Source organism: Ciona intestinalis, chromosome 14, assembly GCF_000224145.3.
Source record: "Ciona intestinalis chromosome 14, KH, whole genome shotgun sequence".
NCBI classification, from domain to species: domain Eukaryota; kingdom Metazoa; phylum Chordata; class Ascidiacea; order Phlebobranchia; family Cionidae; genus Ciona; species Ciona intestinalis.
In genome coordinates, this window is record NC_020179.2 from 3,167,282 (window position 1) to 3,181,033 (window position 13,752).

The window sequence follows — 13,752 nt, forward strand, 5'->3', positions numbered from 1 at the left end:
ACATACATACATACATACATACATACATACATACATACATACATATTTGTTTTAATTTTTTATAACTTATACATACATTACATTTTAAAATAATCTAGATAGTTTTTTTTATATATAGCAGGGTGAGCAAAATGGGACACTTTTTCGTTCTATTTTCACACACATTTAGTAGTAAACACAAGAAACAAAGAACTTTCACGTCCCATTTAGTAGTAAACAAAGAACTTTCAATAAATTTTAAAACAGTGTCTTCACGACTTCCACAGACCGTTGTAAATTGTTTAAAACACGATCAGGATATTTGAATATTATATGTTTAAGGTGCTTTGTTCGACTATACATTAATAAAGCAGGTCTATGCCTTATATACCAACAGAACAATCTAGTGCAGTAATTTTCCAAACATTTCAGAGTAAATCTGACCAAGAAAAGCTCACACTGAATCTACTAAAGGAAATATCGTTGAAAAAATATGATACAGACCAAGCTTTACTACTTTGTCAAATGAGTAACTTTAGGCCTGGTATCTTGTTCTTGTATGAGGCCTGTGAACTGTAAGTATCAGTGATTTATTTAAAGTACTGTGTTATTTTTTTGACAGTTTTTAGCAACAATGTAAAGCCGACCAAAATCGTCGCTGCTATCATTGTGGGCGTATGTGTCTTTGAGCAAGACACTTAACGACAATTGCTCCATTGTAGTGGTCACTAATGGGTTGCCTAAATTGGCAGCCCTCCTAAAAAACAATTCAAGTTTATAAGAGCATGCTGCACACTTCTCTTGTTATAACGACTGTCATTTTCCGGCCACAGGACAATAAAGTAAGTTACATTACATTCAGGTACCAACAGATCCTACGTTATCATATGGACCATGAATCCCATGGTTTAGTTGTTGAGACTTGTAGGTCTTATGGAGAGAAAGACCCAACATTGTGGCAACAAGCACTTACATATTTTGCTAGACAAAGAGATGTGGATTGCAGACAGCACATCACACAAGTCCTAGCTCATATCCTTTTTAAGTGGTGTTTAGTTTGTGTTGTATAAACTGGTGCTATGGCAAAGTGTTTAGCCCGACTGCCTAACCCAGAGTTTATCGGTTCAAGGCTCGCCTTTGCTACTTTAAGCAAGACAATTAATGAAAATTGTTCTAACTCAGTGCTAGTTGTCTTAAATTGTCCGACACATATTACAAATAAATGAAAAACTTTGTCTAAAATAATTACCAACAAAGTTACATTACTGGTAAATCTTAAGCATGAGGTGTGTTAAACAAAACACCCATGTTATAACGACTGTTGTTGCCACTCCATCTAAGAATTAATAAGTCTATTCAAAATAAGTTGATCCTGACATATATTTTAGGTTTTGAATGGTTTATTTTTAAGCCATAACAGTTGTACATAACTTTAATTTTTCTTGGATAATTTAATTTTTTTTGTTTTAATTTTTATAACTTGATTATTCTTGAAGAATTTTTAAAAATATGCTTTGTTGAATTCGGTTTAATTTCCTAACCCCTTGCTCACATATTGAAAAGCATAATCTGGTTCCACCATTACTGGTTATTCAGATGCTTTCAAAGAATTCTACAGTTACTTTGGGAGTTGTTAGGGTAAGTTAAAACTATAAGAGTAATGTGGTAAGGGTATAGGCCTCTTTTTTTAGGGAAATCTAGAATGACATTGTTAAAATACAGTTACACTTATAGTTAAAAAACATAAGGATTCTCATTGAAAAATGTGGTGAATGCAGTACATTATATTAACAAAATTTGGAACGACTTTGTCAAAACACAGTTAGACTCATAGTTAAAAAACATAAGGATTCTCATTGAAAAATGTGGTGAATGCAGTACATTATATTAACAAAATCTGGAATGACATTGTCAAAATATAGTTAGACTTGTACTTAAAAGACCTTTATTAGTTAAATGTAGTGAATGCAATACACTTAAGTTTTGCTTGCTTGTATAGACACCTAACAGCAGGGAAAATGTTGTATTGGCTGTAAAATGTGGTGCTAAAACATATGATGTCACCCTTGTTTTAAGAGTTTAATGTTGGGCTGAAATGCAACCCCTGCCACCCCTGAAGTTACGCCTATGTATAAAACAAGCTTGCAGTGATAATTATAGAAGAAAGAAGTTATTTTGATTGACATATTATGTTTAACATGTTTTGTTTGTTTTTCAGGATTATATATTAAGAAGGGTTCGACAGGAAAGTGAAGAAATTGAAAAATGTGAAAAATCAATTTCTGAATATCAAGAACAAACCGAAGATATGAAAAAACACATTGAACAAATGAAAACAAGGTGTGGTGTCAATGTTAAATAAAAAGTTAATCATTTATCTTGGCATGGCAAATGGAAAAACAACAAGAGTTATAACATGGGTGTAAATACACACATGCCCACAGGGGTGGCAATATTGAGTCTTGAACCTAATATATATGGTGCCGGCACAGTTGGATAGCGCGCCTGCCTCTAAGCCAGAGGTAATGGGTTCAAGGCTCGTCAATGCTATCATTGTGGGCGTATGTGTCCTTGGGCAAGACATTTATCGGCAATTGCTCCAACCCACTGGTCACTAATGGGTTGCCTAAATTGTCAGCCATACATAAAACAAAAAAATAACCAGCTACACAGTTACATAGTAAGCTGGCACGAGGTGTATGAAACAGAACACCTATGTTATAATAAATGTCATTTTCCGGCCACGCGAGGATAAGCAATTTACCCTTATTCATTCGTATTGGTTAAGAGACAAGGTATTAGAGATAACTTTAAATAATATTACCTTTAAATTCCAGTGCCACAATATTTCAAGAAACAAAGTGTGCAGCATGCTCTTATGAACTTGAATTACCCGCTGTACATTTTCTCTGCCAGCATGCCTTTCATATGCAGTAAGTACATTGACATTAACCCAAGCATATTAGTATGCTCTTTACTCCAACCTAGTGGTCACTATTGGGTTGTCCAATTTATCAGCAATACATTTAAAAAATATCACCATAAAGTTACATATGTGATAGCTTGTAAGCGGGCATGAGGTGTGTGAAACAGAACACCTGTGTTATAACAACTGCCCACCACAAAGAGATAAGTGAAACTCATTCATTTTCTCATTATTTTTGCAGTTGCTTTGAAAGCTATGCTGACAGTGACACAGAATGTCCTGTGTGTTCTCCAAAAAATCGAAAGATCTTGGAAAGTTTACGAGAACAAGAACAGGTTTGAATAGAAATTCTAAGCAACCTTATGCTTGCTGCCGAGCTGTAGCAAAATTTCCCTATTGTATATTATATGGCAATTGTATAACATGTTTAAAATAGAGTAAGGTGGGAAAATGGGACATATTTTCATTCTATTTTCTCTTCCCATCTGGTACTAAATAGAGAACATTCAAAGAATTATAAAACCGTATCCTCACGAATCCCATAGATCGTTGTAAATTGTTTAAAACACGATCAGGATATTTAGGTAGTATGTCCTAAAGGTGCCCATCTTTCCCCACAGTACTATATTATTATTATATCATAGACTCTTGCAAGTAGTATGGCATTGCATGAGCAATTCAACAATCAACTGAAACGTTCTACAGATGGTTTCTCTGTAATTGCAGACTTCTTTTCCAAAGGAGTTTTTAACAAGGTAAACTTTTCGTTAACACAGTACCTTGAAAATTTGGACAATGTAGGGTTATTGTCTAACAGGGATCAGTTAATAAAAAACTAAAACAATTTATGCACGCTTTAGTTTCTATTAGAATACTAACTTAATAATAATTAAACGTAAATATCTCGTTTGACTGTTGTTTTGTCGCTATACCTTGTCTTTTCCTTTTAAATATTTTTAAATCTTTATTAACATGGAGAAAATTAAGTTATTGTTATTCTTAACAACTACTGGTACAGTATTTAAATAGTTAGGTAGTAAAGTGTGCATTTCTTTACTTCTATAGGCGCCAAACCTGGGGTGGCAGGGTATGTAGGTTTACCCTAGATTTTCTGCACTATATCAATCATAATATACCAAAAATAATAGGTTAGATTTGTTTTATGAGAATGTCCATCTAACTATACCTCTTTAGGCACTTTTGTTTCTGTTAGAAGATCAACTTGATGTAAATGGCTCGTTTGTCTGCTAGGTGTAGTGACCACGCTTATTTTCTTCCAACTAAATGTAAATATGTTTTTAACCCTAAGCGCGGTTTAACAACTGTTTTTTTATACTATATCCTGTCTTAAGTCATTATAAAGGTATAAAATTGATTTCTGTTAAAATACAGATTACTTTGGTAACTGACAGCGACTCAAGCTCAAAGGGAGCATCTGGTGGCCCTGGATCCCATGGTATTGATCCAACATTACAGAAAGAGTTGTTAATGATGCAGCAAGCAAACCGCAGATAATTTAATTATTCCCCTACCAGTTCTATTGCAATTACTCATTGAATTGAATATATAGACAGTATATCATGTGTGAGCCATTTTTAATATATAGTAGGGTGGGGGAAGAGGGGACACGGACACCTTTAGCATATTATATGGTAATATCCTGATAAGGTTTTAAATAATTAATAACGGTCTATGGGAGTTGTGAGGATACGATTTTATAACTCTTTGAGTTGACTACCAAATGGAAAACCCATCTTCCTCCACCCTACTGTATATACAATTCTAAGCCTATACACCCAGAGGTTTTGGGTTCAAGGTGCTTCAATGCTACCATTGTGGGCGAATGTGTCTTTGGGCAGGACATTTAACGCTAATTGCTTCAACCCAGTGGTCACTAATGGGTTGTCTAAATTGGCAGTCATTCATAAAAACTAAAAAAAATTAAAAAAACTGTTTTACTAGAACTATATATTATAATAAATTCAGTTTATATTGTAAGGTATTCACGTATTATACTACCACTACCCAATAAGTAAATCACAAACTGATTCATTATAAGTAATAATATAAATCATCCCATTAAACATTACATAACTATTTACTTGATTTTCTGCTTCGGAAATTTTTGTAATAAAATTCTCAATGTTTATTTATCACAAAACAACTTTGGAAAATATTATACAAATGTTGTTATACGCCTTGTTCAATTCTTTTGTTGTTGTGCAATTGCAATAAATATGTAACCTATCTATTTCCACTATGTTTAATTTGTTACATCAAGAAAATCAAGTCAATATTGGCTTTTAAAAGTTTAAACCATTTAGCGTTGAACTTATATTACCATAGCAAAACAACGTATAGGCTCCATTCATTTTGACAGCTTACGAATTGTAAATAATATGCTGTTACAATTTGGGTAAGCAGGCAACTAAGAAATAATTTTTAGTAGCCATTTGGGTGCTCTTCGTTTAAATAAGAATGTAAACCACATATGCCAATACATTAATCGATTTTGCGCTGTTTTATGTCCAAACAGGAGTCTAATAATTTGAACCCAGTATTGGAATAAAATCGATGTTAAATTAATCCTAACAAAGCCAAGCGACGTTTAGTTGTTTAAAATACAAGGAAGAAAAAACCGCAACGACGTGCTAAATAGGTCGCACCAATTTGAAAAGCAGTCAAACAGCGATAGTCTGCTGCTGGATTAAATAGCTCCTAGCACAGATAGTAAATGCAGGATTAAGGAGACGTCAAGCTGTAGTTTTGCAATTCAGCAATTCGAAAAAGTCGTAGATCCATCGATCGTCAACTTTTAATGAAAATAAATTAACGAATTAATTTCGATACATCGATCGCGTATTGCGCACGACAAAGCTATGGTGCACACGACACTTCTAGGAATTGTCGCCGCATGCCAGCTGGTTTAGTGCGGATGAACCAGCATGCTGAGGCGCAGTGTCAGCAGCGTTTACATAGCAGTGCAAGTCAGCGAAAAACTAATAAAGACGATGCAGTTAAAGCGCATCATTAGTGAGTAAACTTGATGTGTAAAAGTGTGTTAATTAATCTTTTACATATATGACTTGCAATCTTAGAATTACACGAGTGATGTTTGATAAGTGTCATGCTGTAGCGGGTATAAGTCGCTTTTTCGTGGCCGCAGTCGTCGCGGTACAAATTGTGAATTGAGTCGAGGTTAAATAAAGATAGGAAATCGGATTACGAAACCCAAAGCGTCAGCTTTTGTTCCAAATGTTTGAACCGTGTGCACGATAATTCGAAACCAGCGGTACGGTTCGAATAAATTTGTGTTACCTTTTTCGCTCAGACCAAATTACTAGTTTGCGGTTCTCTTGGCTTGGACGAAAGAGCATAAAACGAATCTGACGCACGCTTTTGACCCCCGCTCGAATGTAGGACACTTATGTTTACTTTGCTGATTCAGATGCGCGTTGGTTTTGTATGCTCTTGAATGTGAACCTATATTTTACGTGTATGCTGTGTGGGCAGAGTAATTGTTTCTAATTAATCACACAGCAAGAAAGGAATGGCAGGAACCCTTCTTGACAACCGTTTGCGCACGGCACCACAACAGTGTCGTGCCCAAAGCTTTCAATAGGGAACATAGCTGTATATTGGTAAAGCCGGCGTGGGTGCAGACGCTAGGTAGCCAATAGCTATGTCATCGGTGTCACAACCAGAACGCGTCTGGCGCATGTTCGTCGTTTTGTTCTTTTACGTCGCTCTCACTGCCTGTTACAGTCGGTGAAAGAATAGGTGTGCAATCCAGTTTCGTCGTAAATTATTTACAACAGCATTAGATGGATAACGGTTTGTACCGGCTAGTCGGCTATCAAGTATTGTATTTGCGCAACCGGTACAGATATTATACAATTAAAGTGCAGACGTAGACAGTTTACTCTGCATACATTGATACATACACAGACAGTTTAAATAATACAAAATGTAACTTTCGTTTCACTTATTCAGCAGGTGCTACTTTAGGGCCATATTTTCAGTCGTTTTTGAAGCTATTTCAGTCAAAATGGATTTAGCTAATTCAGAAGAAAGACTGAAAGAGCAAGAATCTCTAATGGACAGTGCACAAGAAAATCATGGATTTTGTGGAAAAATAGTTCGGACTAAAACATCGAGGCTTTCTTCAATGCTTGGTCTTATTGTTGTGTATTTCTTGGCTGAAGTAGTTGTAGGTAAGTAGTGATAATACATTCTATTCTGCATATGTGAAGTCATATAGGGTGTGACTTAAGGTTTGGGCCAAAGTTGGCAAAATGTAATATTAATATTTTAGGCCATAGTTGGACAATAGTATTTAAGCCAGAGTAGCCTAAAAGTAGTGTAATCTTACTGTTTAATTTTTATTTATTTGCTTGTTATAATGTGACAATATTTTGCAGGTCACCTTACAAGCAGCTTGACATTGATAGCAGATTCTTTCCATATGTTATCAGACGCATTATCATTGATAGTTGCACTTATAGCTGTGCGTATGAGCAAACGTGATGCACAGCAGTCCATAACACCGTGGCCCTCAAAGCAAGCATACTTTAACACCTTTGGTTGGGTTCGATTTGAGGTAATTTTGTTCTAAACCAGTGGTCCATTATGATTCTCAGACACACATTAAAAAAACATTTTTAAAACACCTAAAACATAATCACCCAAAAAGGTCTTGTAAGCTAGCATGAGGTGTGTGGAACAGAACACCCTTGTTATAGCGACTGTCGTTGACTCGTTGCCCCGCCACGCCAGTTTAAAACAAGTTTCGTTCATTTATAACAGGCTATGCTCAAAGGCTAGATTATAGGTCATTTGCATTCATTGTTTTCACATTAAATATATTTCCTTTAAATGAATGCATCATACATTTTACTGCAACAGTCTGTTATTTCCTGTTTGCCATGTTGTCTGCCTCAGGCACTTTGTCCTTAATTGCTCTCTGCTATTGAATATATAAATGATGTATTGCGAGTTTGTGACACATTTTTTCCACAACTTTTATTAAATGTACCTTTATTTTAATTAAAAATTACATTTAGTAACTTTTTTCTTCAACTTTATATATAATATTGCTTTTGCTTTTAATATACTGTTATTTCAAAGTCACATTTTTTAACTTAATTCTCTTCAGGTTGTTGGTGCTCTTATAAATGCCACGTTTCTTCTTGCGCTTTGCATTTCAATTATGATGGAAGCAATTGAGAAATTCTACGATCCAGGTCTGATTTCTCAGCCTGAGCTTGTACTAGCTGTTGGCGGAGGTATGAGTTTTATTTATAACACTAAATCTCATATGAAAAACACTTTGTTAAACTCTTTTTTGTGGAAGATACACTATACATTAAATATATATAAATCGTTAAGTGCATGAATTACCCTCGAACAAATTGCTTAAATTTTGCTGAAGCATTTTATTGCAAAAAGTGCTTAGCATTGGTGTAGACTGTAGAGTTTGGCAGTTATGTGAAAGGGCAGCATACACGCAAACGTAATTAAGCTCATATGTATCGTAACGCAATAGTTGTGCCCTCTACGCGAAACTTTTCACAATATGTCATCGTTTAACTTGCAAGTGTAAATATCACTCGATATTTTAAAAAGGGCGTTATTTACATATTTATAAACAAAACGATTTAGCGTTGTAATATTCATGAATGTAAGTCAAATTTTAACACATTTCTTTACAAAGTTAATTTGCTAATTGCACCGTCGAAACTTTATACGTGCGTGCATTAAATAGGAGTAACGAATTCGAAAATCGGTAGAAGTGTGCTGCACGCCCTTACTTTACGCCAGTGGTGCATATTATAGGTAAAAATGTGCATAAGTTTATTTTCGTAAACAATTTTTTTTATACTACAGATTTGCTAAAGCCTTTTGTTAAATTCGTTCATTATTTCTGTCAGATTTCGTGCTTATTGTGGAATCATCACTTAAAGTTTGCTTAATCTACAGGTGGTTTGTTAATCAATGTAATCGGATTAGTGTTATTTGGTGGTCACGCTCACGCAGGCCATGATCATGGTCACGGGCACAATCACGGTCACGATCACAGTCACGGTCACGAACATGAAAATGGTAATCATCATACCCATTCACATCATGCAGAAGTGAGTAGGCTGAATCTAAATGCTTCTAAATCATTATTTATTAAGTAGTAAATCACCATGTAATTGCGCGAACTGGTGCCCTAATTAAATTGCTGTTTATCTTATATGGAAAATTTATTTTTATACTTTTCGGCTAAAATAACATTCAAGCTAAAAATATTTTGGTGAGAATTTCCCTAAAAAATTAGTTATTTAATATGTTTGGTAGTAATAACCGCAGAAAATATTAGTTTCTGTGAATTCTGACTCAAGTAAAAAATATTATGTAATTTCCTATACGTGAAGTTTCTTACACTACCAATTCTTATAACTCTGTAATATTTTGTTTATATTAAACAGACTACCAACAGTTCTGCTGAAGAACACATGAATATGAAAGCTGTGTTTCTGCACGTTTTGGGCGACGCTCTGGGCTCTGTTATTGTTATGATAAGCGCAACAATTATATATCTTGTACCGGTAAGAATTAAGTCACTCAAAATAAGTTTTAGTGTGGTACTTTCTAAGAAATTGCAGTAATTCAGTTTCATTGGTCCAAATTTCTTTTTAAAACCCTTTTTTTATGTAGGTGTAGCGGCCACACTTATTTTCTTCCAACTAAAATGTAAATACGTTTAAGCATGTTTTAACAACTGTTGTTTTGTCGCTATATCGGGTATGTTCGTTTAAAAAATCACTAAATCTTCGCTACCGTAATTAAATAGACAAATAAAGTTATTATTATTATTATGTTTTGTAATTTAGTTACTACAAAGTATGAATATATATATATATATATAAATAGAAAATTTTATCCAAAATTTCGGGTAGCTTTTAAAAATCATCTCTAATTTAAAAATCTCAAACTCTGTTAAAAAAATCAGAAAAAAACTTTTTTTTGCAGTATGAGGAAAAGATTATGGTTGCTACTGGCAACGCTACTGCAGCGAACGTTGTCACTAACGTGAACCAATGGATTATGTACATAGACCCCGCTATGAGTGTTTTCCTTGTGTTGATAATGATAACCACAACATACCCACTGTTTAAACAGTCAAGTCTGGTTCTATTGCAGACGGTACCAAAGCATATTAAGCTGCAAAACATGAAAGAAAAGTAAGTTACATTTTTAAACACTGTGGCATTACTAATATATCTTAATTTTTACTGGCGCCGTAGCACAGTTGGTTAGCGAGCCTGCTTATAACCCAAAGGTAATGGATTATTTTTTAATTTGAACTTTTTTTGGGGGGGGGAAAAGTGGGGCGACACCCGAAACCCCCCTCGCTGGGCCATTAAGTACGATAAACGGTGACCGTAAACACAATATCATCTTATATTATTCTTCTATTAAAAACTATCATTATTTTAGTATTCAAACCATTGAGGGGGTGCAGGAGATCCATGACTTTCACATATGGCAACTTACTGGTGAGAAGTTAGTGGCAACAGTTCATGTTCAATGCAGTGATGCTGAAACTTACCTGGAAATAGCTAAAGAGGTATATATATATATACATATTATATATTAATAGTAGGGTTGGGGAAGATGGGACACCTTTAGCATAAAATATACAAATATCTTGATCGTGTTTTAAACAATTAACGACAGTTTATGGGGGTCGTGAGGATACAGTTTTATGATTCTTCGCATTTTCTTTGTTTACCACTAAATTGGTGAGAAAATAGAATGTAAAACACTAACATCTCGTATTTTCTAATCGTGCTTTAAACACTTAACAACGCTTTTTACAGTCGTAAAGATACAGTTAAATAATTGTGTAAATACTTTTACTGGCAAAAACATCGACCATTTTACCCTAACTTACTAAATATTAGAGACCGACCGATATCACTTTTTTCCACCGATACCGATACCGATATTTTTAGCTTTTACCGATACCGATACCGATATTTTACCGATATTTGTCACTATAGCGAAACATATGAAATGATCAGTTTTAATCAAAAGTAATGCCTGTATTCAAGATATTGCAAGTTATAGAGAAAAATTGGTTGGTCTACATGTTTTTAGGAAACATGCATGTTCTTAGGAAGGTGTTGCTTTTGTACGAAACTAGGACGCACATGAACGCTAAACTACAACGCACGTGGACGTTAAACTATGACACACGTGGACGTTAAACTACAACGCACGTAAAGGTCAAACTACGACGCACGTAAAGGTCAAAACTACGACGCACGTAAAGGTCAAAACTACGACGCACGTAAAGGTCAAACTACGACGCACGTAAAGGTCAAACTACGACGCACGTAAAGGTCAAAACTACGACGCACGTAAAGGTCAAAACTACGACGCACGTAAAGGTCAAACTACGACGCACGTAAAGGTCAAACTACGACGCGCACGTAAAGGTCAAACTACGACGAAAACTCCGACGCACGTAAAGGTCAAACTCCGACGCACGTAAAGGTCAAACTACGACGCGCACGTAAAGGTCAAACTACGACGAAAACTCCGACGCACGTAAAGGTCAAACTCCGACGCACGTAAAGGTCAAACTACCACGCATAAATACGACGCACGTAAAGGTCAAACTATGACGCACGTGGACGTTAAACTAGCACGCACGTGAAGGCTAAAGTACGAGGCACGTGGACGTTAAACTACGAACACACGTAAAGGTCAAGTAGGACGCACGTCGCTTCGCACGAACTATTAATATATCGGTGAAATATCGGCGCTTTTTTACCGATACCGATTATCGGTGGAACGTAAATATCGGCCGATAATATCGGTGAACCGATATATCGGTCGACCTCTACTAAATATTATTCTTGCAGATAAAACAGAGACTACACGATGCAGGGATCCATTCAACAACGGTCCAACCGGAGTTTCACACCAGTCCCCAGCCCAATTGCGTTATGGTCTGTAACACAAACTCTTGTAAAACCAAACGTTGTTGCAGCGTAAATGACGTTCCCACACTTGCTGTAAGTTGATTTTTTTATATGTTTTTTAGGAATATTATAGAATAATGCGACAACTCTGGTCTAAACCGCTGGGTTCCCAAAGACGTTGTTTGAAACATGATATTTGGATATTATGTGGCTTTGTACAATTTTTTTAGGAAATAGTATAGAATAATGCGACAAATCTGGTCTAAATTTTGAGTCCCATAAAGTGTCGTGCTGCAGGACCTCACCCATATAGAATAGAAAGGAGATATTATAATAGTAGGTGGGGAAAGATGGGTCGTCTTTTCGTTCTATTTTCTTGTCCCATTAGGTAGTAAACAAAGAACATTTAAAAAATGTAAAACCGTATTCTAACGACTCCCATAGACCGTTGTTAATTGTTTAAAACATGATCAAGATTCAAGATATTTGGATATTATATGGCTTTGTAAAAAAAATTAGGAAATAATATTGGATAATTCGACAACTCCGGTCTAAATCTCGTGCTACAGGACCTCACCCATGTAAAATAGCAAAAGAAATAATACATTACACCTAAAAAAAGTGGTGTTATTATATTAATTATATAATAAAAAACGCTTTTTATTCATTATGTTTAAATCAGCGGTTCCCAACCTGTGGGTCGCGACCCCAACTGGGGTCGCCTGACAATTTGCCTGGGGTCACCTGAGGCCTTCTGAAAAGTTTAGAATTTCATTAGTTTAGAAATTTAGAAAGTTAACTCTTAACAATGGGCAGCTCACCACAGAGTGCATCGCGATTTTACTAGAGTACTAGACAAACCAGAACACCCTGGGCCTCATTACAGGATTTTCGTTAAATAATGGAAAATATGCTCGGAAAGCAAGATTTTAACGGCAGTTTAGCGGCCATGAAAAATTACAGGATTTAGGCTACTCGTTTGATTTTAGGTAATTCATTACGTCACAAAGGCCTTTACCATAAAAAAAAATTTAATTGCTGATTGCTAAAATGCATTTAAGCAAAAGTTTGACTTGAGGTCGCGATTTTATTGAATTCCCGGCATCAACCATAGGTAGCCTAGCCTACATAACTTTCAAAAGCGACCCAACTAATTTTATCCTTGGGGTCACCGCAACTTGGCAAATGTTATAAAAGGGTCACGGCACCAAAAAGGTTGGGAACCGCTGGTTTAAATGAACTACGTCATATTCAGTAGAACTAAAATATAGGTTAAACACATACAGAGTGTGTAGTGTTACGAAAATTGGACTTTGTTTTGAAATGTACATAGTACATGACATAATGTACAACTAATTTGGTTTTAAAAGTTACTCAAATAAAGTTCTCTTATGACAGTTGCGCAATATTTAGTTTAAATAACAAGGTAAATAATGCCCAGCCTACATTAGCAAGCCACCTACAGTGCGGTTACGTCATATTTATTCTCAGATAACAGAATAAACAGTCGTGTTTTAAACAAAGAGGTTAGCATGCAGAAACGTCATTTATGTAGCAGAATTGCAGAATTAGTCATTTTTGGAACATGGCCATTCATAATGACTGGCCTATGTTTTACATTGCAATAATCTACAAATTTTTTACACTGTAAAACCGCACATATTTTTCACACTGTAATAATACACCTAATTTTTCCCCTTTTAATTCTTTACTAATTTTTCACAATGTAAGACTGCAAAAAGTGCTGTAAAAATATACACAATTTCCTCACTGTAATACAGCAAATGTATGAATGTACATTGTACTCTACAAACTTAATACATGCACTGTACCACTGCACGCTAATAATATTGAATCGTATGCACCACT

The 13,752-nt window shown here is 35.3% G+C and overlaps 2 protein-coding genes across 2 annotated transcripts in view; both read left to right on the forward strand.

Moving 5' to 3' along the window:
• LOC100182517 (vacuolar protein sorting-associated protein 11 homolog) overlaps positions 1–5,157 on the forward strand; it is a 14,113-nt gene extending 8,956 nt beyond the window's left edge. The window contains exons 18-25 of the mRNA XM_009862538.3: positions 412–554; positions 842–1,011; positions 1,532–1,617; positions 2,198–2,319; positions 2,817–2,912; positions 3,147–3,240; positions 3,550–3,660; positions 4,298–5,157. Coding sequence (XP_009860840.1) covers positions 412–554; positions 842–1,011; positions 1,532–1,617; positions 2,198–2,319; positions 2,817–2,912; positions 3,147–3,240; positions 3,550–3,660; positions 4,298–4,420 — 945 coding nt within the window. The 3' untranslated portion in view covers positions 4,421–5,157. The remainder of the gene's footprint in view (positions 1–411; positions 555–841; positions 1,012–1,531; positions 1,618–2,197; positions 2,320–2,816; positions 2,913–3,146; positions 3,241–3,549; positions 3,661–4,297) is intronic.
• Positions 5,158–6,905: 1,748 nt separating this feature from the next.
• LOC100182520 (zinc transporter 1) overlaps positions 6,906–13,752 on the forward strand; it is an 8,785-nt gene continuing 1,938 nt past the window's right edge. The window contains exons 1-8 of the mRNA XM_026837757.1: positions 6,906–7,119; positions 7,327–7,505; positions 8,061–8,190; positions 8,885–9,039; positions 9,379–9,498; positions 9,923–10,134; positions 10,391–10,520; positions 11,824–11,976. Of these exons, the coding sequence (XP_026693558.1) occupies positions 6,954–7,119; positions 7,327–7,505; positions 8,061–8,190; positions 8,885–9,039; positions 9,379–9,498; positions 9,923–10,134; positions 10,391–10,520; positions 11,824–11,976 (1,245 nt within the window). The 5' untranslated portion in view covers positions 6,906–6,953. The remainder of the gene's footprint in view (positions 7,120–7,326; positions 7,506–8,060; positions 8,191–8,884; positions 9,040–9,378; positions 9,499–9,922; positions 10,135–10,390; positions 10,521–11,823; positions 11,977–13,752) is intronic.